Here is a 25,982-nt window from a genome sequence, read left to right as displayed (position 1 = left end):
CAATGCATTCAACATCAGTCGGTCATATTCTTTTTGTCCTTTCAGAATGTGCATCTCCTGTCACTCAGAAACAGAGGTATGAAAGGACTGTTATCTATGCTTGGGATCTTAAATCTGTGTTGATCTCATCAGTGAGACTACTGATCAAAATGACTGCCCCATTTACATCTGTGTTTTCTGTGATCGGACCACTTGTCTGCATTAAAGTCGGCATGAAACAGAAGCTGCGGTAGTCTTTTCTTCCCTATTGAGACGTACAGTATATCCGAGTGAAACTGCTTACCGAAGAAGAAAAAATGTAGGGCAGGACTTGATTTTGTTAATTGGAAATGTTGGTTTGCTATTGCTGTGATGTCATGTGACAGGATGTCCCGCCCTCGCACCAGTAATCATGAGAAGAGATCAGAGAAGAGACATAACTGAGAGGAAGGGGGAGTTATTTTGATTAAAGATTATGAGGGCACATACACTGAAAGAATAAAATAAATTAATGATGTGCACTGATAAATCATTTATAATAAATACTGCAATATTCAATACAAATACAAGAATTGTCCTTTTTGATTTCATAGTGATTTTTAAAAGCTCTTGCTCTGCATATCCTTTTTGCTGTTTTGATTTTTGCTTTAGTCTTGTTCTGTTTAGTTATTGTCCTTGTGAATCCCAGTCTTGTTTTGCTGTTTTTTTCTTTTTATTTGGATTTTATTTCTACTCAAGATTGTCATCTCTAGTATCTAGTTGAAGTTCCCTGCAAGTTTGTTCTTTTTTATTTTTTGTTTGTTTGCAAGTTCCAGTCAATTATTTCTAGTTCTTTTTTTTTTTGTATCTCTAGTCATAGTTCTTTAGATCAGGTTTTATTTTTGTTTCATTTTATTTATTTTCTCTTGTCTTGTCTTGTTCATTGTGAGTCTTGTGTCTCCCTGAATCCTGAGATTTCCTGGCCACTGACTCTCACTGCCATACCAGTAAGACCGGTGTAGCTGTCTGATTCTCAGGTGTCAAGCCTCTGGTTTTGTGAGCCTCTGCCTGGCAGCAAGTCTGGTGCCACATCAGAGATCATCAAGCCTCTTGTTCCTTGTGTTCCTGCCTTGTCTTCCTCACCATCATCCCACCTTGTGCTCTCTCTTCCTCTGCAGTCCTCAAGCCTGTTGTCACCCAGGAATGCCCTTACGAAAAATAAGTATAATTCAAGTTCATTTTATGAAGTATATGTAAGTAATGTTCAAGTAAATTTTTAAGTAATCTTTTATGTAGTAAGTATACTAGTATCAATGTACTAGTAGTAAACTTGTAAGTGTACTATTTCAGTACTGCTTGGGACTAAATTGGCCCAATTTAAGTATACATTTAAGTGTACTATAAGTGTAACAGTAGAAAACTTTAAGTGCACAACACAGCTACGTTTCTCATTTGTACTGCATCTGTACTACAAGTGAACTGTGAAGTATACTCGTATTTTACTATTGCAGGTATAAGTTTTCTTTAAGTGAACATAACATCACACTTACAGTTTACTTTTTTTATATTATTTTTGCACTTTAAGTATACTCTATGTTCTTATTTAGGTATTATTTTTTATACTTGAAATTTACCTTTAACTGTACTTTAACTCTTTCCATTGTAAAAACATTTTATTCTAGCTTCATGAATCCCTTATTACGGAAGAGGATTAGGGCCAAGCAATAATAAAAAAATAAAACCATCTCGAGATTAAAGTTGTTAAATTTCAAGAAAAACTCGTTAAATTTCGAGAAAAAAAGTCGAGATAAAATGTTGAGAATAAACTCGTTAAATTAAGAGAAAAAACTCATTAAATTTTGAGAAAAAAGTCAAGATAAAATGTTGAGAATAAACTCGTTAAATTACGAGAAAAAAAACTCGTTAAATGTTGAGAAAAAAGTCGAGATAAAATGTTGAGAATAAACTTGTTAAATTACGAGAAAAAACTCATTAAATTTCGAGAAAAAAGTCGAGATAAAATGTTGAGAATAAACTCGTTAAATTACGAGAAAAAAACTCGTTACATTTCGAGAAAAAAGTCGAGATAAAATGTTGAGAATAAAGTCATTAAATTATGAGAAAAAAGTCGTTAAAGACTTTATTCTCAACATTTTATCTCGACTTTTTTCTCGAAATTTAACGAGTTTTTTCTCGTAATTTAACGAGTTTATTCTCAACATTTTATTTAGACTTTTTTCTCGAAATTTAACGAGTTTTTTCTCGATATTTAACAATTTTAATCTCGAGATGGTTTTATTTTTTTATTATTGCTTGGCCCTAATCCTCTTCTGTACCTTTTTTATCAACACTTGGTTGTTTCATTAAAAAAAAAAAAAAAAACATTTTTAAAAAAATAACTGATAAAATAGCATTTTTGTCAAAGACTACTTTTGGATGGGATTCAGAATGATGATCAAAACACAGATGGAGTAGATCGAGTCCATCAACACCCCCAAAGCTTCACAGTCCTATAGCTCATCCCGGGTTGACATTTCATTTAGTAACATTAGGCAGTTTTGATTTACATGCTGTTTAATGTTTGATGATCGCATTATTTTACATTTGAGTAAGCAATCTTCTATCATTCGGTGCATTCCAAACAGGATATATCGCCCTCCGAAGGGCATTTTGGAGTGAAAACAATCATGGCCGCCATATTGAAGGGTCGTTCCAAACCAAAGTGTTCAAAATTGGCCACTTCAAAGGGCCCTTCGGAATGAAGGATTTCGAAGGGTACAACTGATGGACACTTCGGGCCCCCATGATCCTTTGCACAGGGAAGTTGTTTGGCATCACAGAATGGGTACAGGGTACAGAGTTCGATTTTATCTATAAATGTATGTACAGTATTTTTCCATACTACTGTAATATTTATACGAGTTAGATTTGGTACATTATTATGGTCAAAACGACATTGTACTTCAACAAAAATACTTTACAGCTACCTTTATCAGACCATTCAAATGTTTCATATACATAGACACACTATATATTATGGTGAGATAAACCAAAAATAAATAAATAAATAAACTAACAGTAAACAAAAGGCGCAGCTTGCACAATCTACTCATCATTCAGAGCGTGTTTTATGGGGGGTCAACAAGCATAAAAAATGTGCGACAAAGGTGCCTCCTTGATTGACTCAATAAGATGACGCAGAAGTGCGTTTCAAAAATAAGAGTTTTTTTGACCCCTTCATCCCTTCGAAACTCTCATTCCGGAGGGTAAACCCTTTGAAGAGATTAGGGCACAGGGATGAGCCCTTCCAAATGGAATGCAGGGATTGTTTCAGCTTCTTCTTCTCCTGTGTTTTGATCCGGAGATTCTGTACTCTTTCAGAAGATGCATCATAGCGCCCCTATACGGTAGAACAGTGAAAACACTGATAGCCTGAAAATTCAGTCAAAAGAGTACCTCAGAGATGACGTGTTTTAGTATGCAAAATCTGAAAGCGAATTTTAGGACTTCCGGTTCCATCGCCCTAAAGTCTATAGGTTTTTTGAATGGGTTTTTGCTAAATCGCCTGAAATAAGGTCTGTGGTTAACAAAGCCTCTAAATATTTTCACGTTTTGATCTATGACATAAAACACACCAGTTATAACCCACTTGTGATTTTTTTAATCCTTTATTGTGTCTTAAAAACGGCGGTTGCTAACAAGTTGCTAAAAGGAACTACTTCCTTTGGCGGGGACTTTAGACGTCATCATGACAAACAGGACATTTGGACGGGATTTCTCATAAAAAAGTGGATAAGTATTCATACACAGCATGTTTTTAAACAAAGCTGTTTTTTAAATAAAGTTTGAGGAAGCTTGGTGGTGGTGACTTTGATCCGCGACCATGGTGTGCTGTAGTCCGTTTATAGCCTACTGTTAGCTTTTTATATCTGACGACTTTATTTAGGCTTCAAAATCTATAAATGTCATGTTAACTTGTAAATATAATCTTGATAGACAAAACATGTAAGTGTCATAACTCTTTGTTAAACACAGAGCTTATTTTTTGTGATTTTCCAAAAGTCTATGGGAAAAATGCATAGGCTTTCGATCGAGGGAACCCGTGCGCCGCCAACTTCCGGGTTGGCCTACAAAAACACGTCATCTCTGAGGTACTCTATGGTGGGGAAAGAGTTAAGTAGATTTGAAGTAAATTCCTACACTACAAGTGGACTAGCCTACACAAAAATTCTTTATGAATCAATATTTTCAAACAATGTAAGTTTATAAAACAATATGTAAAACTGTGTGAAAAAAGTATTTAATAGGCTACTCAATCAAAAGATTAAACACAACTACCATCTAATTATGCTTAGAATACTTAATTACTTAAATACTTTTAAGTATATCTTGATCAAAAGTACAAGTATGGGTCAAATATATAGACTTTTCCGTCAGTATAAGTCAAGTATATTTTGAGTATATTTCTGAGAAGTATATAAAAAGTATACTGAAAGTATACTTTCTTATTTTTAGTTTAAAAGAAATATACTAATAGTACACTTGATTAAACTTATTTTTCGTATGGGTGGTCTCATTGGTCATCCTCCCTGCCTGTCATAGTGTCGTCTGTCCTGCCCTACTGTTTGAAGTTCCAATAAATCTCCATCATGCTCATTTTGCATCTGGGTCCCCTCCCTTGCAGATCCTTGACACTCTAAAGCTGATTCATTTCGGAACCAGTTTTCATTTGTGACTTGATGTTGAATTCACACAATCTCATTATACTTTTTTGTACGATCTGCTTGCACCCCACTGACAGTTGGGTTTAGGGTTGGACATTCTTTCTCAATACAATAACTTCTCTAAAAAATGTAATACTTCAGCATGCTCATTATTTCAGGTGCTCAGAGAGCTGGATCCAAATACAGTTGGGTTTTTATTAATAAAAACATACAGCCAAGAACCAGGAACAGAACAAAATAAATCCACAGGAACGGAACTGAAACACATGGGTTTAAATACACAAGGGCTAACAACAAGACACATTTGGGAACAATGAAGTTTAAAGGGTTAGTTCACCCAAAAATTAAAATAATGTCATTTATTACTCACCCTCATGTCATTCTACACCCGTAAGACCTTCGTTCATCTTCGAACACACATTAAGATATCCGATGGCTCAGTGAGGCCTCTATTGAGAGCAAAGCCACTGAAACTCTCAAGGTTCATAAAGGTACTAAAAACATATTTGAAACAGTTCATGTGAGTTCAGTGGTTCTATCTTAATATTATAAAGCATAAAGAATTTTTTTTGAGCGCCAAAAAAACAAAATAACGACTTTTCAATAATATCTATATGGGCCGAATTCAAAACACTGCTTCAGAGCTTTATGAATCGAATCAGTGAATCGGAGCCCCAAAGTCATGTGATTTCAGCAGTTTAGCCATTTGATATCTGAATCTCTAATTCAGAACAAAACATTCATAAAGCTCAGAAGCTTCATGAAGCAGTGTTTTGAAATCGGCCCATATAGATAGTGTTGAAAATTCTTTTTTTTTTTTTTCGCACTAAAATGTGTTCTTATCACTTTATAATATTAAGATAAAACCACTGAACTCACATGAACTGTTTCAAATATGTTTTTAGTACCTTTATCTACCTTGAGAGTTTCAATGTCTTTGCTCTCAATAGAGGACTTTCATCAACAATATCTTAATTTGTGTTCCGAAGATGAACGAAGGTCTTACGGGTGTAGAACAACATGAGGGTGAGTAATTAATGACATTTCATTTTTGGGTAAACTAACCCTTTAATGAACAGGTAACCAATCAACAAAAGGACTACAAAGGACTACAAGAACAGAAACAGAACAGGAAATTACATAAAAGTCCACACAAGACAGGGGAACACAGGCTGGGATCATAACAATATTAAATATCAAAGAATATAATATAATAATAAAAATGTATATATTATATTAAATTTAAAGGACAATTTTGTTCTAAAAAAGAATATAAGTAAAAACGTGAAAATTGGCAATGAGAGGGGTTTGATTTTTCCCTCAGATGGCGAGTTTATGCTTTCTAGTACCAGGTCTGAGCTGTTGACTCAGCAGTTACATGCATTCATTCAGTTCTTTGCATCACACTGCATTTTCATGGGTAAAAAAAAAACCACAAGGCTTTCTTACAGCTGTCTAATACCGTACAACCTGGTGAGCAAACATGTCATGAAATTGAATGTGAACTCAAGGCCGTTTGCAGATTATAACTGCATTTTATATACTAGCAGAAATATTCACAGCCCTCGGTGCTAACTCTGGTAATACTCTAAAAGAAAAATTGCCACGGCATTAAAAGGAACCACATCCCGTGCACAGATGGAGTGTGCCACCGCTTCCCATTCCTTTTAGTGGGAGACGTACTGCCAGCATAGTAAAATGAAATGGCCTTATTTGCATTGAGCTGGAAGAGAATAGCTTTTAAAGTGGGTTAGGGTGAAGGGGAGCAGAAAAAAACTTCAGAACTGGTTTGAGGAGGAAAAAGAGGGAGACAGAGAGAGGTAAGAGGCTTAGCGTGCTTCGGGGCTTCGGTGTTTGGAGAACCAGACTGTGAAAGGAAGGGAAATTAGGCATCACTCGCTCTCTTTCCCTCTTTCTTCTTTAGCTAATGAGGCCAATAGTTCCTGGCTGTCAGAGTCACACTGATGTCCAATGAGGGGGCCAGATGTTCTTGGTTTCGCAGTGCGGATCCATACATCTACCTTGTGCACAGGGGTTAAACACATTGATCATAGAGAGAGGCTGCCTTGCGATCTAAAGCTCATGCAGAAAAGCTTTGCAGTCTCCAACTGGACTGCTTGTATAAGAAAAGATGGAACGGGCCCCATCGTCCTCAGGCAGGCACTGGCTTTGGATATTTGACGCTCTCAGGCCCGGCTGAGGAGAAACTGAGAAGAAATGAAAGCAGAAACTATTACTTATGAAAGAATTCACAAGCTCTTACCCCTCACTCATAGTTTTGAAAGCTAAGAAGGTGTTATCACTGCAGCGCAACATCTGGGGCTTTCGCGTCTCGAGGGAAGTTGGGCATGAAACACATTCTCTACAAAAAGAATGAATGTAGCTGGAAGATTCTCAGACATCTTTTGAAACAAGAAAAAGACCGGAGAAATATTTGAAACAGAGCCTGTGCTGCAACACCGCAGTCTTAGAATGGCACAGGATCAGGAACGATAGCCTGAAACGATAAATGCCGTTCGTTAGGTCTGACCGCTGTACTGGAAAAGTTTGCAGTCTAAACACTTCCGAATTTAAATACAAAACGCGTCTGTGGAAAATGTGACTGCAGCATAAATGTTTGAATAAGCCCTGCTTATCAATGCGGTATGAGAAGCAAAAAGCTTTGTTCGGTGGGCTGAGAAGAATCCTCGTCCTTTATTAAACATCTAAGTTCAGGTCAGCTTCATTACCATAATACAGAGCTCTTATACCATGAAACAAACATCCTCCCTCAAAAAGACAGCTTGGTCGACAGATTGGGATATTGTGCATAGTGTGCATTTTGTTTGTGTACGACGGCTGGATTTCAAAAAGGTGAAAGGTAAAGAATACTCCACACAAAGAAAATATGGATCTCGTCCCATTAAAAAGTAGCTGGAAAAGGATGGGCAAGCACAAAGTCTATGAATGAAATATAGGTAGTTAGGGAAATAAATCAACCTAGGCTTATAAACTTGCCTCAACCACATTTTTGCAAAATTCCAAAAACATACCTATGCATATATTTCATTGCAGTTTCCAGCTTAAATGAACACTACAGGCAGTAAGACATCAACAACTTTTATTCCTTTTCACCAGTGTTGGGGAAAGTTACTTATAAAAGTAATGCATTACAGTATTGCGTTACTCCCTAAAAAAGTAACTAAGTGCATTACTTAGTTACTTTTTATGAAAAGGAATGTGTTGCATTACTTTTGCGTTACTTTTTCTCACCTCGGCTGGGCTTGCTTGTTTATTTTTTAATAACAACAAAAAAAGTTCAATTTTTGGCAAATGTTAAGGCCCTTTCACACCAAAAGGGAAATGAATAAGCCTCAGGCTAAAGGAAATGCAAATTTATGCCTGTACATTAGAGGGCGCAGCTCAAACAAACCTTTCAGCTGTGCTGCCGTTCTGGATTAAAGGTGCCCTAGATTATGTTTTAAAAAGATGTAATATAAGTCTAAGGTGTCCCCTGAATCTGTGAAGTTTCAGCTCAAAATACCCCATAGATTTTTTTTAATTAATTTTTTTAACTGCCTATTTTGGGGCCTATTTTCATTATAAACGCGCCGATTTTATGCTGCGGCCCCTTTAAATCCCGTGTTCTCCGCCCACAGAGCTCGTGCTTGCCTTAAACAGTGCCTTAACAAAGTTTACACAGCTCAAAATGGATCTTTACAAAGTGTTCGTCATGCATGCGGCATGCATGCGTCGGATTATGTGAGTATTGTATACTGTTATATTGTTTACTTCTGATTTTGAATGAGTTTGATAGTGCTCCGTGGCTAACGGCTAATGCTACACTGTTGGAGAAATTTATAAAGAATGAAGTTGTGTTTATACATTATACAGACTGCAAGTGTTTAAAAATTAAAATAGCGACGGCTCTCTTGTCTCCGTGAATACAGTAATAACCGATGGTAACTTTAACCACATTTAACAGTACATTAGCAACATGCTAATGAAACATTTAGAAAGACAGTTTACAAATATCACTAAAAATATCATGTTATCATGAATCATGTCAGTTATTATTGCTCCATCTGCCATTTTTCGCTATTGTTCTTGCTTGCTTACCTAGTCTGATGATTTGGTTGTGCACATCCAGACGTTAAGACTGCCTGCCCTTGTGTAATGCCTTTTATAATGTTGGAAACGTGGGCTGGCATATGCAAATATTGGGGGCGTACACCCCGACTGTAACAGTCGGTGTTATGTTGAGATTCGCCTGTTCTTCGGAGGTCTTTTAAACAAATGAGATTTATATAAGAAGGAGGAAACAATGGAGTTTGAGACTCACTGTATGTAATTTCCATGTACTGAACTCTTGTTATTTAACTATGCCAAGATATATTCAATTTTTCATTCAAGGGCACCTTTAAAGAAGAAAAGGATACATATAGGATAAATCTAAACTAAAGTCATTTTATTAGTATTAGTAAGCTTGAATTGGATCATCAAAGGTCAGCAGCAAAGACATTGGTTAATAAAGTGAGATTATATATATATGTGTGTGTAATCTAATATTGTTCATAATTACAGGTTTGCATAAAATTCTAAGATTGCATTTTACTGTTTTTATTCATTTTGAGGAATACTGAATGTTTTCATGCAAGTGAGATGAGTAAATGCTTGTTCACATTTAGTCTAGATCTACAATAAACTTCATGTTTACACAGCACACACAACACCTCTGCGCTTTATTTCTCTCAACATGTGGACAGGAGAGCTGTCAGTCAATAAATGTGAAAAAGTAACTGAGATGTTTTGTTGTAAAATGAAAAAGTAATGCGTTACTATACTAGTTTCTTGAAAAAGTAATCTGATTACATAACTCAAGTTACTTGTAATGTGTTACCCCCAGCACTGCTTTTCACACAAATTATGATTACAGGGACAAATTAACGATGTATTTTCACGTAGTTCCTCAAACTTATTTTCACGTATGACCTCAAAACACTTTTACAACATGATATGTAATATATTTCTAATATATTTTTTCTGGTTTGCACCACATAACCAGCTCTATATGTACTGTATAGCTTTTCCGACATAGTAAACTTGCTCTGTAGCTCACCTGGCTTAGCTTTCAAAGACTTGAAGCGAACTAAAATGACATGGTTGCTTCAGCAAATGTGTTTTTATCTGTTTGCTTTTGTTAATACTTTTGTTTGGGTTTAGAATAGGGTTTAGTGTAGGTGGTATTATATTCAAAGGCGATAGACATTAAAAGGATAGTTTAACCCAAAATGGAAATTCTGTCATCATTTACTCCCCCTCAAGTTGTTCCAAACCTGTATAAATATCTTTGTTCTGATGTACACAAAGGGAGATATTTGGAAGAATGTTTGTAACCAAGCAGATCTCGCCCCCCCCTATTGACTATTTTATATTGCCTATATATTAAAAAAAATACTATGGTAGTCAATGATGATAGAATTTTCACCCTTATGAAAAAGAATTTTCTACCGCAATACATATAACAACTAACAAAATAAAACGTTGCCAGATTCATGTTCATCTGTTTCAAATAAAACTGAACAAGCATTTAGAGCCACTAACCGGGCATTTGAAAGTGTCGCGACACAAGCAAGAATCAATGTAATATCTGTTTGCAGAAACGTCGCCACAGGCACGTTTTTCCAATAAGCTTGGGTTGAAATAAATATACAACAGAATAAAAACAGCAATTGTGGTTTTTCTGCCATTGCAAAATGTCGATATGTCCTGAGCTGCAGGTTTTGGTTTGGATGTATTTAAGGGGCAGAGGCTTGTTTATGTGACTGTAGTGTAAAAAATAAATAAATAAGGGAGGGAGGGAGGGAGAGAGACGCTTTCATGTTCTTCAGGGGTAGTTCATCATCCTCTCTGAATGGGTTTCTGCTGACACACATCAGTTTGAAGCAAATGTCTCTCTGTCATAATCACAGCTTTTTATGATCATTTTGCCCTTCCTGCCCTTTCACTGTCAGAGAGTAATGAGTGCTTTTAGAGAATAGAGAAGAAAGTAGAAAAGATAGATAGATTGTGTGTATATGTGAGAGAAAATCAAACCTCCTCACTTTGATCAACGCCACAGAAACACACCACCAAGTTTGGGGACCTGACATGGAGCCGATCCAACCCATCAAATCTCCAACATGGAATCCCACAAATGATCCCTGGTTTGTGTGTTGATTCCTTAATCTGTTGTGTTGTTTGACATTTGATTAGTGGAGACATGATGAAAGACTTTGGCACTGAATTGTATGCAAATTACCAAGACACAAGATTGAATATAGCTTCAATTCAATTCACATTTATTTGTATAGCGCTTTTCACACAACACATAACCGAATACATAAAAAAGCACACTTTTTGGCAATAATTATATAAAACAATCCAAGATAAAAATATTTTTTTTATTAGTGATAGGTTATTTTTCTTTCTTTTCTTTTTGGTGTGTGTGTGTGTGTGTGTGGGGGGGGGGGGGGTATTTTATTATATTAAAACATTTAATTATATTTTATAATTCAACAGATATTCACATTCTATTCCATAACAATGTATATATATATATATATATATATATATATATATATATATATATATAAATGATCTACATTATATATATATATATATATATATATATATACACACACACACACACACACACACACACTTTTAAACACACTTAACCAAGATAAACACAAATATTTTATTTTATTCACTTTTTTATAATTGATATTATAATATATATGAATATATTTTATTGTATTTATATATATATTTACATATTTACATTAATATATTTTATTGTATTTACATAAAATCCCATTATTCAACAGCTTTATTTAAATTTTCTTTTATAACATTTATGTAAATAATCTACATAATATATGCATTAATGTATTTACATTATGATATATTTATAAAGCACACTTTTTGGCAATACTAAATAAAAATACATGAAAAAACAAGATAAATTAAAAAATGTTATTTATTATTTATAGATTTTTCATATTTGGGATGGACGGAGGTGTATTTAATTATCTTAATATATTTTATCCCATAAAATTTCATTTTAAAAACGATCTTCCATAACAATATTTATATAAATTGATCTACATAATATATGCATTCATGTATTTCCATTATGATATACAGTATTCATATATGTAGGTAGGCCTACATAAAAAAAAAACGAATACCCTAAGAATACATGCCTACATCTAGATAGTTATGTGTGCAAATGAACATTTGTCCTATTGGCTACATTGAGGTAAAGGAGATAATGCTGCAGTGTAAATAATCCAACCCTGTTCTTTGGTTGAATGAATCGTGGGTTTCAGAAGACCTACAACATTGCAAAAGTCAGCCAACGCTCACTGTCACTCCTCACACACGTGTCAGCGCTGCAGGACATACTTCCGGTTCAACATGGCGGCATCCATGGCATGTCAGGCGGCTGTGAGAGGACTCCGAGCAGCGAGCACTAAACAACTGCTTGTGAGCAGAAACCAGGTAACAGATCGCTGATCTGTGCGTTTATCCTCCAGTGCGTGGTGTGAGCAGCAAAAGAACAGAGTAATGCGGGACGCAGCTGCTGTCTGTTTGTTTACAGCGCCAGACATGATGTTTTATTCTGCATATTATATATGCACACATACTAATTTGACCAGTTATCGTTTCATTCTTTAATCATTTAACTAGTGGTCTGAATAGATGCTTTAGTGGATTGACAAATAGACAGTCGTTCATCCATCTGTGATGTTTTGAAGAATCATTTATTTAATGTTCAGTTTGTCATATTACTAAACTTTAACCAACAAGGAATTTGACAACTGACGTCTGCAAATGAATGTTTATAAAACCCTGCCTAACCTGCAACGCAGTCTTATAAGAGTTTTAATTTAATTCATTTAGACAGAGATTGTATTCTAAGTGTTCTATTCTGAAGTTTCTGTTTTAAAGATTCTGTTCTGAAGTTTCAAATCTAATGATTCTGTTCTAGATATTATCTAAAATGTCTATTCTAAAGTTTCTAATCTGAAGAGTCTATTGAAAAGATTCACTTTTAAATATTGTGAGCAAGAAATTAAACGCCGTAAGATAATAATAGTGTACATTAGCTTGTGTATTCTGCTATGGAACGCCGATTCTGAAAGATACGTTTGAGTGTTTTGGGTTCTTTTTGATCTTTTTCATAAAGCTTCACTAAGAATGATTGATTCACCTTCAGGTTTGTCCTCTATTTGTTCAGTCAGTGAACAGAATCACGTCCATCTTTCAACCTTTGACCGGTCAGTGATGAAACTCTTTCTGCTGAGCTGGCCAGTAGCAATTTGCTGTCAGTCTAAGGCAAGGTTTAAAGTTCAATTTTAATATTTATCTTAGCTATACACAGATTTTCCTGCTGTCATAATTCTTATATCTTTTGCAATATATGTATTTTTGGCTGATTGTCTTGTGTTCTTCTTTTGGTCTTGCAACATGAAGAAGATTTTCAATATTTCTTCATTTTGGGTGTCATCTGACTGGTTGTGTAGTTTGTGCTTTTTGATTGCTCTGAAAGTTTCCTGTGCACATTCAGACCGTAAACCAGGACAACAGGACAAAGTAGATCAACAGTGCAGTTTCAATGGAAATTCAGTCATATGGAAAGTCGGAGGCTATATTTTGACATTATAGAACAAAACTCAAAAGGAAAAGTTTCAAGTAGGTCATTGAATAGATCTGAGCTGGAGCGTTCCATTCTCTTTTAATCCTGACTGATATCCCTAAATAGTTCAGGGGCTGTTGGCACATAAAACAAATGTGTTGGTGGTTGTCAGAGGACAGAGGCTTGCCCTCTATAAGAATGCCCGTTTTTGTACTATAACTTTCATAACCAATGTAAAAGTCATGCACAAATATACTTTACCTTTACTTTGAAGGTAGGGTTATTATAGTTGCTAAAACTAAAATGAAAACTAAACAACAACAAAAAAAAGTACTTGAAATAAAATCTAAAATCTTAAATAAAATAAAATATTAAAAAAATATATTAAACTTATTTTATTTGCAAAAAAAAAAAAAAATAACATTTCTCATTTTCATTTAGTTTAACTTGATGTACTAAAACTAAAATAAAAATGAATAAAAACTCTGTCTGAAACAGCTATTTTTGGTTTCGGGCCGAAATGGTTTTGGAGGGCCAAAATCATGTTTTGACAGTATTCAGCGTCTATTTTGTGAACACAACATAGATAAGCTATAATAGTTAAACATGTCAGCTGTGTGGACACTATATCTGAATTGACAATATTAATTTCTTGATTTTAATTGGTAATAATATGATTTCTTAAATGAAAATCTTTTAGTCCGTGCTGTTTTCTGTTGATGTGTGAACAAAACTTCACTAAACATTTCCATCCAATTAATCGCAAACAGCTTTGCGCTTTGTAACTTTTAATATGAAGCAAAGTCTTAACTTTAAAATTCTTTCAATTTTATTATGATATTGAAGCAATAAATGTTGTTTGGCACTCTTTAATACGGCGTGACAGATCTCTGTAGCACCTCGGTTCAAGTGGCAGCACGGATCAAGTGCATGTAAACCGATCATATCATCTCCTCGTTACTACAAGTTACAGCATGAAATATACATGGGTGAACACCAGAGGGTATGTTGAAAGATACATTACAACTTACCGAAATGGATCCTGTCTCATGTAATCGCTCAATTAGTGTTTCAGCCGGGGAAATACATCAACAAATCCACTTGTAGGCTATACAATGTCACTTAACATTACAAATGTTATGTCAAAAAAAGCTATTGACTATCCATAAACTCATTAGTTAGCTAGAAAAATAACTTTATATGAGAGCATTTTGCTATATATATATATATATATATATATATATATATATATATATATATATATATATATTAGTTTATATCTCACAATTGCGAGTTATAAAGTCAGAATTCTGAGATATAAAGTCGCAATTGAGTGATATAAAGTGATATAAAGTCAGAATTCTGAGATAGAAAGTCGCAATTGCGTGATATAAAGTCAGAATTCTGAGATATAAAGTCGAAATTTTGTGTTTTATAAAGTCAGAATTCTGAGATAGAAAGTCGCAATTGCGTGATATAAAGTCAGAATTCTGAGATATAAAGTCGCAATTGTGAGTTATAAAGTCAGAATTCTGAGATATAAAGTTGCAATTGCGTGATATAAAGTCAGAATAAAGTCAATTGTGAGTTATAAAGTGACTTTCTCGTGATATAAAGCAATTCTGACTTTTTCTCACAATTGCGAGTTATAAAGTCACAATTCTGAATTAAAGCAATTGTGAGTTATAAAGTCAGAATTCTGAGATATAAAGTCAATTGCGTGATATAAAGTCAGAATTCTGAGATATAAAGTGAGATATAAAGTCACAATTGTGAGTTATAAAGTCAGAATTCTGAGATATAGTCGCAATTGCGTGATATAAAGTCAGAATTCAATTGCGCAATTGATATAAAGAATTCAGAATTCTGACTTTTTCAATTCGTGATATAAAGCAATTCTGACTTTTTCTCACAATTGCGAGTTATAAAGTCACAATTCTGAGATATAAAGTCACAATTGTGAGTTATAAAGTCAGAATTCTGAGATATAAAGTCGCAATTGCGTGATATAAAGTCAGAATTCTGAGATATAAAGTCGCAATTGCGAGTTATAAAGTCAGAATTCTGAGATATAAATAAAGTTTTATAAAGTCAGAATTCTGAGAATAAAGTGCAAATTGTGATATAAAGTCAGAATTCTGAGATAAATAAAGATATAAAGTGCAATTGCGTGATACAAAGTCAGAATTCGAGTTATAAAGAGATTCTGAGATATAAAGTCGCAAAGTTATAAAGTCAGAATTCAATTAAAGCGATTGCGTTATAAAGTCAGAATTCTGAGATATAAAGTCGCATTGCGATTAAAGCGAATTCTGAGATAAATCGCAATTGCGAGTTATAAAGTCAGAATTCTGAGATATAAAGTTGCAATTAAAGTCAGAATTCTGAGATATAAAGTCGCAATTGCGAGTTATAAAGTCAGAATTCTGAGATATAAAGTTGCAATTGCGTGATATAAAGTCACAATTCTGACTTTTTTTCTTCGCAATTCTGACTTTCTCACAATTGTGAGATATAAAGTCGAAATTTTGTGTTTTATAAAGTCAGAATTCTGAGATATAAAGTTGCAATTGCGAGTTATAAAGTCAGAATTCTGAGATATAAAGTAGCAATTGTGAGTTATAAAGTCAGAATTCTGAGATATAAAGTCGAAATTTTGTGTTTTATAAAGTCAGAATTCTGAGATATAAATTTGCAATTGCGTGATATAAAGTCAGAATTCTGAGATATAAAGTCGCAATTGCGAGTTATAAAGTCAGAATTCTGACTTTTTTTCTCGCAATTCTGACTTTCTCACAATTGCGAGTTATAAAGTCAGAATTCTGAGATATAAAGTAGCAATTGTGAGTTATAAAGTCAGAATTCTGAGATATAAAGTCGCAATTGTGAGTTATAAAGTCAGAATTCTGAGATATAAAGTCGAAATTTTGTGTTTTATAAAGTCAGAATTCTGAGATATAAAGTCGCAAATTGCATGATATAAAGTCAGAATTCTGAGATATAAAGTTGCAATTGCGTGATATAAAGTCAGAATTCTGACTTTTTTTCTCGCAATTCTGACTTTCTCACAATTGCGAGTTATAAAGTCAGAATTCTGAGATATAAAGTTGAAATTGCGTGATATAAAGTCAGAATTCTGAGATACAAAGTCGCAATTTATATCTCAGAATTCTGACTTTATATCATGCAATTGCGACTTTATATCTCAGAATTCTGACTTTATAACTCGCAATTGTGACTTTATATCTCAGAATTCTGACTTTATAACTCGCAATTGCAACTTTATATCTCAGAATTCTGACTTTATAAAACACAAAATTCTGACTTTATATCATGCAATTGTGACTTTATATCTCAGAATTCTGACTTTATAACTCGCAATTGTAAAAAAGTTAAAAAGTCAGAATTCTGAGAAAAAGTCGCAATTAATCTTTTTTTATAGTATTTGAATAAATCTGTCATGAAAAAAAGTTATTACAGTTATTGTCAAGTTTGACAAGTTATTGTCATTTATAATAAACACAAAAACATTTTACACCAACAAACTGGAGTAGAAACAATTGTTATTAAAAGGTTGATATAAAATTGCCTCATGTGCAATTTAAATAGTTAGACAGTCGCTGCTTTCAAACACTCTCGTTTGTGTTTGAATGCTCTCTGAGCATCAAAGTTTTCTATTTACAGCATGTTTTTACAAGTGTTGAGCATTGTAGCCAATCAAAATCATATCTGTTGAGCACGTGAACGCAGTGGCCTACACTGTAAAAAAAAAAAAAAAAAAGAAAAAAAAAAAAAAAAAAGTTGTTTCAACTTAAAAAAAGTAAGTTGGCTAAACTTAAAAAAAAAAAGGACAAAATGTAACATTTTAAGGCATTTTTTGTTTTGTTTTTTGTTTTTTTAAAACAGTGTATCAGAGGTGTGAGTCAAGAATAATATGGATAAAGGGATAGTTTACCCAAAAATTTAAATTTTGTCATCATTTACTCACCCTCAAGTTGTTTTAAACCTGTATGAATTTATTTCTTCAGCTGAACACAAACAAAGATATTTTGAAGTATATAAGTAACCAAAGAGTTAAATGAGGCCAATTGACTTCCATAGTATGGGGAAAAAAAACAAAAAAAACTATAGAAGTCAATGGGTCCATCAACTGTTTGGTTACCCATATTCAAATATCTTCTTCTGTGTTCAGCAGAAGAAAGAAATTCGTACTGGTTTGGAACAACTTGAGGTTGAGTAAACGATGACAAACTTTTTGGGATGAACTATCCCTTTAACACTGCTGAAAATGCATGAGGTTTTGTTTTGTTCAACACGACCCTCACACTTGTGAATCCTTTCATTATAAGCAAAGTGTAAACACTTGGTGATAATAAAGGGAGGGCTCTTCTCTTGCTTCCTTTTATTACCCATTCACAATCTAAATACAAGTTTGACTGCAAAGTTTCTGGATTGACAACCATATTTAAATGCACAATTGTATCAGAAACGGTGATTGACGATTATAACCAAAAGATGAGACAAAACAGGACTCCACTTTTGCTCTGCTACCAAAATTGGTACATGAACCATAAAATTTTACTGGTATTGGTACAGACTACTGAAATTTTGGTACCGTGACAACCCTAATTCAAACTAAAACTAATAATATCTAAATAATTCAAAAATAACACTGCTTGTAGAGTTTAGTTTATCCAAACCTCCATAAATTATCAGGTGTGTAGTAATAAGTTATATATCCAGGAATCTGAAAATAACAGCAGCTGTCATTTAATAGCAAAATTCAGTTTTCTCATTATTGGCTTCACAATATAGGCTACCTCTTTGAACACCACATATGTCACATCTGTTTTCTTAAGGCATCAATTTTTTTATTCTGAAATTACTTCAGAAAAATGCACACCATCTCTTAAATCTTTACACCAGTGTGTTCACAGAACAAGGACTTTAAACATTAAACATTCTGTCTTTTAAAGCATCTTTCCAGTGATGTTAGTACACACAGCTAGTTGAAGCACTGACTGACCTGATTTTGCCACTGGATTCAGTCCATTTATTAACTCTGCTCCCAGAATGCAGCACACGTAACATTAATGTCACCACGAAAGTCTGTTTTTCAGTTTAAATTCATTTTTAACTAAATGCTTAATTTGTGCTATCTGTTACTTTTTGACCTTATTATTATTAATTTTGTCCCTGAGCTGGAGTTTCAAAGTTATACAGAGAGGTTCTATGCAGGAAAATGACATTGGATCAACACCAATTTAGTGTATAAGGCTTCACTTCATTACTCCGTGCAGTCCACTCTGCTGCCATAAGATGTGGTTTAAGCAGTGCATGCAGAGTGCTTAGCTAGCATATATTTTCATTTTGGTCATATAATGAGATGCAACCTGCTGCAATGGGGCACAAGCCTCATCCATCTGAGAGAGAGAGTACCTGCTCTAATGAGAAGGTACATAGTGCCAAGTGCAGTTATATTATCTTTATCCAAATGACTTATTTAAGACTTTTTTGGTATCAGTGAATAGTGACATCTTTATGGTAATAGATCTTTAATGCACAGGTTTATCTCAGCTATTTGTAAAGATGACAAGGACCTCTAAATTGTGGGTGTGAAGGTCAGAAGTAATTCAATAAAGCACATTTTTAAAGCACTAATGTCAAGATGTGATTCAAACACTAAAGAGATTCTTTTTCCATTTTTCTCTCAGTTTTGACTTCTCACGTTTGGATCAGATCCATGTTTCACCATCTCCTTAGGTGTCTGGCTGTCAGCCAGTTACTGACGGCGATCAATGAGCCGTTTTTATTAATCAGTGACTGCATGCTTAGACTTTTGCAATTTTCCGATTAATGGTGATCTTCATTTTAACGGTCATGAAAATGATTCTTAGGTTCATTCTTTTACTTTCTTCTCTTCAGTGTTAGTGAATATACAGTTTGCTGTCGGAATTGAATGTGATTTAGAAAAAAACAAAAACAAATGTGTGCTGCTGTGAAATATTGAGAAGAAAATATGTTTTTTTTCTGCACACAATAACAAGCAGTGTAACTAGTGTGGTCTGAATGACAAATAAGTGAGTCTTATATGAATCTTTTTTTTTTAGTGAATCAATAACAGCTCAATCATTCTAGTCTGATTCACAAACAAATGATTCTTTTGAGCAGATTATTGAAATTAATTATTCAAAAAGACTCTCAAACTCAGCAGGATGTACTTTAAATGAGTCTACCAAATCTTTTACTTAATGAACTGACTGAATCTCTCAAGAATAAGGCTCATTTAGAGGTTTTCTGTACTCTTTCATTGGAGTGTTTTAATAATTTAACACTAATTATATATCCACTACCAATAATTCATATTTTTTTATGTTTTTGAAAGAAGTCTCTTATGCTCAATCACCAAGGCTGAATTTATCATTTGTTTCATCAAAAGAGTAAAGCAGTAATTCTGTAAAATATTATACGATATTATTTAAATAGAAAACAGCTTTTTTTTAATATATTTCAAAATGTAATTTATTCCTGTGATGGCAAAGCTAAATTTTCAGAAGCCATTACTCCAGTCTTTAGTGTCACATGATCCTTCATTCGAAAATGCTGATTGGGTGTTCAGTTATTGTCCATTATTGTTGGTGTTGGTGAAATTATTAATAATGTTTCAGAATTTTCATAATGTACCATATTTGAAGTTTCCCTATATACTTTAGAGCAGTGGTCACCAACCTTTTTAAGCCCAAGATCCCTGACCTTGACCTTTTTGAAAGACAAGATCTACTTGATAGAAAAAGACAGCCCAGATTGTATTTAGTATTTTTTCGTGGTCAGTGTAGATTCTGATTTATTTATTTAATTATTTTTACAAGCAAATTGGCCGATTCTGATACTGGTTGCAGATATTTATTATTAATATTATTATAATAAACAAAAATACCTAGCCATTTCAAATTAGAGGGAACCACTGCTTTTTAATCACAATCCAAAGATGCTACGCACGTTGCATGAGCAGTTGTTTTTTATTTGAATTAGATTTAATTTCAAGATTTAAAGCAAAAACAGAACGGTCTGACTTTATCTTTGTGAAATTATAAATGCTACACACAAAAAAAGCATGAAACAAAAACAGCAGGCTGAATGAGACGCAGATTCACTCTCTGACAGCAGGTGGCGCTTATGGAGCAGCAGTGATACAGCGTTTCCTTGGTTACCGCTGTAAACAAAGCTGAAATGCGCTAATAATTAGCTACTTTATTCGGAGGTAAGAGGAAAATAAAATGCCATTGCCATCGAAATCTTCCTGAAGACTGATCTCATTTTAGAGATGAATTCATAATCCCTCACCCCCAATTCAATATTTATATTTTCTTCCTGTATTTCGAGCATCGTGAACAGTGAGCTGCTCTGCCTGCTAAGTTACAGAATTTTCTCCTCTTCGCGTCCGTCTTCAGCATCTCTGGCCTCTTGTTAACGGCCGTTTTACAGGCTAACGTGGGCTATTTACCTTTATCTGTCTGTCCCAGTAGCTCCAGAAAATAACATAAAAATAAATACAAAAATACAAAGACTGGAGAAATGTAATGTATTTTTGTACTCATATTTCTGTTATTTTCGCAAGCTACTGGAACAGCGATCGACGGGTTGGCGACCACTGCTTTAGAGCAATACCTAAATATAACCAATTGAATCAGAATTGATTGAATCCAATTGGAACTGTAAATCAGAATTAAATCAAATTGGGAAATGTGTATCATCTAGCCAATGTTGCCAAGTCCACTGTTTTCCATGGAACAGGGCTACTTTTAAGTTGTTGCCGCAGGTAAATTTTTCCACGGGTTGATTTCCACCTCTGTACGTAGGATTTTGGAGCTCCAACACCCCCAAAACACCCCCCAAATGTACAAATTCAGTGGAGAATTCGGCCGCCCGATAGAGACAATTGTCTATTTTTGGGCTACTTTTGATTGGCCATTGTGCTACTCTTGTTGAACAGACCTGGCAACCCTGCACCCAGCCCAAGTTTGCATCAGACCTCGCAAAGTGCACAAAACTGCACACTCAAGTTTCTTTGAACAGACTGCCTGAAGTTTTACAGAATCTGTTTTTTGGACATTTACCACAAAGATAAGAGGCAGTGATTAGCCAGCTGCCAGTCCTCTGTAGTGGAGCTCAGGAGCCGTGACTGGCAGGTAGGTATCACGGCAATTCACTCACATCTTTTATGACAGCTCGAAAATTAGAGATGGCTTGTCAATGATGACAATGCCTAAAAAAGAAAGACAGGTGATGGCCGATAACACCAACGCTGCCTCAGAAATTCCTGTCTGGACGTAGAGATAATCCCAGAGCTGTTTTCCCCAGCACAACCCTCACCGTGCCACTGCTGCATCTCTAAACTTAAAGGAACATTTGCCGCTGCGTTCGTTCGCTAGGGCGGTGAAAAATCTTTACGCAACGATTGAAGACGTCAAAGCTCATTCGCCTCACAACGCTGCAGCAGCTTGAAAAGCTCGACTGGAGTGTCGAAACAGGACCAGGGGAGTCTGCTGGATGAGGCTGCATGCTGAATATTTTAAACAAGGGGTGGGTGGGTGCGACTCCTCTGGTGCAAGAACTTCAAACGGCATGCGTTTCTCCCATCTGTCCACAGCGAGAACACATTTACATTTCCTGGCCGCCAGGGATACAGTAGAGCAAGTTTGCTGTAACTGGATTTGAATATCGTTTCGCCAAGGTTAATAGCCATTTCTGTTGCTCATGAGGGCTGTTTAGGCTTTTTCAATAATTTAGGAAGGCGGCAATCATTTAGAGTTCTTGTCGGCAGTCTTTTGAAGGAGAGGTGCCTCTTTTCAAAGCTCCTATGGGACTCGTATACCCGGCCCATTTGGGATAATTCTTCTGTAATGATGATTATGATGAGGCGATATTTAATGTTACAGGAAATTAAAAGTTGTTATACGATCTGTTGGCACTGTTGTGCCAATGACAGTTCAGAAAAAACTTTGAAAGTCTGTCTATCTTGATATTTATTCAGTTGGTTTGTGATTTCATGGATGTTCAAAGGCTCATTTTAAGGCATAAAGCTGGAGAACAGTTTAAATGTTGTTTATTAAAGGAACAGTTTACTAATTATTTAAATTCTGTCATTATTACTATAAAAACTTGACTTTCCTTCTTCAATTGAACGGGAAAGATGAAATTCTTAAAATGTTGGTTGCTTTTGTCCATGCAGTTACAATAAAGAGAACTGGAGCTTTCAAGCTTCAAAAAGAACAAATAAGCACCATACAAGTACACTGTAAAAAGTAATACACTATCTACTCAATAAAATTGTGGCAACAGATTACAAGTTATAATATTAATTAAATTCAACATATCGAGTTAGAATTAACCAAATGAATTCCTTAAAAGTCAACCATTTAAAATGTGTAAAATTAGCAAAAACCATTACAAAAACCACAATCTGACATAAAAAGCAAAGAGTCAGACTTCCCAACTAAATGAAACACTGATCACCATAATGATGATAATGATAAAACATTTTCAATAAAATCAACATCTAAACCTCTGTTAATCCCTGTGTTTCTCTTTCCTTCAGTGATTCTGCTTGTTATCATCAGGTATCTTCAATGTTGGCAATAAAAAAATAAGTTCTTCATTAAGACGTCTGTCTGTTATTCAGATATGTTTTGTTTAAATTTTACTTGGTTGACATTTAAGGAATTCATTTGTTTAATTCTACCTCAATTCAATTCTAATCTGTTGCCAAAATTTTATGGAGTAGATATAGCTTATGACTTTTTACAGTGTATCATAAAGGTCTCTGTGTGAGAAACAGACCGAAAAATATATGTTGTAATTCAGAAAAAAATCTTAAAACTTTGGTTGCTTTTGTCCACACAGGTACCATAAATGGGAACTGAAGCTTTCAAGCTTCAAAAAGAACAAAAATAAGCACAAAGTATCATAAAAGTACTCTTTGTGTGAGAAACAGACCGTACCATAACCGGATCATTGAGTGAGTTGAATCTGAAAATCAGATCAGTCTGATTTATGAACGAATCATTCAGACTGGTCTAGTGCATCAAATCAGCAGAAACAAACTCAAAAGAATGATTCAGCGCTGTTTCTCAAGATTTATCAGTAAATAATTATAATTTTTAGCTAGTTTCTCACACAAAACTATGGAATGGCTTCAGAAGACCTGGAACATTCATTCGGTGCTCAATTATTAATATGGTTCTTATTGCTATCAATGTTGAAAACAGTTTTTGCTGCTTAATATTTTTGTGGAAACTATAACTTTCAGGATTCTTTGATGAATCAACATTTATTTGAAACAGAAATCTTCTTTACTGTCACTTTTGATCAATTTAATGCATCCTTGCTAAATAAAATTATTTATTATTATTATTATTTTTAATTATTTTACCCCAAACCTTTGAATGGTAATAATTTCCACAACTATTACGCAGCACAACTGTTTTCAGCATTGATGATAATAATAATAAGCAATGTTTCTTGCACCAAATCAGCATATCGAATGATTCCTGAATGATCGTGTGACACTGAAGACTGAAGTAATGATGCTGAAAATTCAGCTTTACCATCACAGGAATAAATTACATTTCAAAATAAATTAAAATAGAAAACAGTTCTTTTAAATTGTAATAATATTTCACAATATTACCGTTTTTACTGTATTTTTGCAGCTGTGGTGAGCATAAGAGAATTCTTTCAAAAACATAAAAAATCTTAATTATTTCAAACTTTTGACCAGTGTAGAGTTTGAGTCATATACCACTTTTTTTTTTTTTTTTTTTTAATTTTGCATCCTTTATGAAGCTTGAAAGCTGCAGTTCTTTGAAAGTTCATTGTAATTGCAAAAACATTGAGCATGTAAAATAGTCTTCTAACTTGTTCCATCGAAGAAAGAGTTTCATGAGTAAATGAGTGAATTCTTCTTTTAATCTTGTATTATAAACGATTCAGTATTTTCGCCCACTTCCATTTGTCCGCAGACTTGACCTCACTCTTCCAGACCTCTCTCTTCTAAGTGATGTTCCTTATTAACTATGCTAATTGCTAAATTTATATCTGTAGAGAGTTGCCTTCACCTTCAGCCCGTGTCTGTCTTTAGGAGATTAAGCAAAAGGCGTATCCCATGATGCAAATCTCTGCGATCTAAATCCTTTGGCATGCTCTGCTGACTCCCCCTAACTCAGCTCTGCTAACACGCACACGTTACGGCCTAACGGAGCTCTCTTGTCAACTTGTCAAAAGCTACTGCTCATCCACTGCTCACCTGACCTTGCTGAACGGAAGTCAAACGTTAAAACCCGACAATGAAAAAGAGCTGAGAGCATTCAGAGATCACAAATTACTTTGACTTTTTTTCCCCAGCACAAGCTAATTAAATCATTGCTTCGTTATCCTACATTGTGACTTCGAAAGAATATTGATGTTCTAAATTAAAATATTTTCACCATTTGTTCCTGTACGCATGTTTTTCTCTAATTAGTTTGTGTAAATGCAGGAAGGACGTAAATACATCTTATTAATATCTCAAATGATCTTACATTATAACGAACCCTGGTTTATCAACAAAATTTGCACCTCTGTTTTGTTGATGGGACTATTTTAATACCCGTTTTGTATTATTCACGACAAATGGCAGCTATCATTTCTGAATAAAGTAAACCAATTAGTTACAATCAGGAATGGGAAAATGTGTTAATTTCTTAAATCAAAACGCCCCTCAAGGATTCCACAAGTTAATTAAATGTGAGGCCATTTGGAGGTGCTAATTAAGAAGAGTCATTTCAAAGGGTTTAGGGCAGAGCTCTGACTAGTAATGAGGGTTTTAACCCCTGGAGACTGCTGGCCTGTGACTGCGCTATGAAGGATCCGATACAGACGACTGGGCTGCTTCTTAAGTACTGTTTGTCGAAGCATCAGATGCTGATAATTAGGGAAAGAATTATCATATAATGCAGAGTAGGTATGGTGGTTTACTGTACAACTAGAATTGTGCAACAGGTAGACATTCCACTAATATAATATAATGTAATGTAATATAATATAATATTTTTACAAACATAGTATAACTTGGGTTGAATTTACAAGAAAATGACTGTGATATATATTTTGTGATATTTACCAATTTTTCACTTTTTGGGGCATTTACACAACACCATTTTCAACTAAAAACTGAAAACTTTTTGTGCTTTTGGCTGTTTCGACAACAGCGTTTTAGCTGTTGCAGGTAAATTTAGCATTTTCCTTCAGGTCAGTCCTATGTTCATTTAAAAAAAAAAAAAAAAATTTAAATGTCTGATGTATTATCTTGTCCTTTTAACAGTTAAGGGGTTTTCCCATGACTGACAGCACTAGTCAAAGCATTTGTCAGTTGCGTCTTGTTACGTGTTCACAACAATTCAGTCTTTTCAATGTAAAAGTCTTCGCTACTGACTGACACACTCATAAAGACAGTTTTTGTCGCCTTCTAATGGCGTAATAATGTAACTTCTGTTGCTTTTCATGGTCAGGGACTATTTTTTCCGGCGGAAGGAAGGCTTTTAGTGAAAGTTTACTTCATTAAAGTTGCATTGATACATATTTTTGGCTTTAATATTTGT

At 34.4% G+C, this 25,982-nt stretch overlaps 1 protein-coding gene across 1 annotated transcript in view; it reads left to right on the top strand.

The window, feature by feature from the left end:
- Positions 1-12,037: 12,037 nt before the first annotated feature.
- The window catches only part of suclg2 (succinate-CoA ligase GDP-forming subunit beta), a 170,599-nt gene continuing 156,654 nt past the window's right edge, over positions 12,038-25,982 (top strand). Inside the window, exon 1 of the mRNA XM_048173302.1 lies at positions 12,038-12,206. Within this exon, the coding sequence (XP_048029259.1) occupies positions 12,123-12,206 (84 nt within the window). The 5' untranslated portion in view covers positions 12,038-12,122. The remainder of the gene's footprint in view (positions 12,207-25,982) is intronic.

Source organism: Megalobrama amblycephala, linkage group LG21 (genome assembly GCF_018812025.1).
Source record: "Megalobrama amblycephala isolate DHTTF-2021 linkage group LG21, ASM1881202v1, whole genome shotgun sequence".
NCBI lineage: Eukaryota > Metazoa > Chordata > Actinopteri > Cypriniformes > Xenocyprididae > Megalobrama > Megalobrama amblycephala.
Note: the sequence above shows the minus strand (reverse complement) of the source record. Positions and strands in the feature narration are given on the sequence as shown.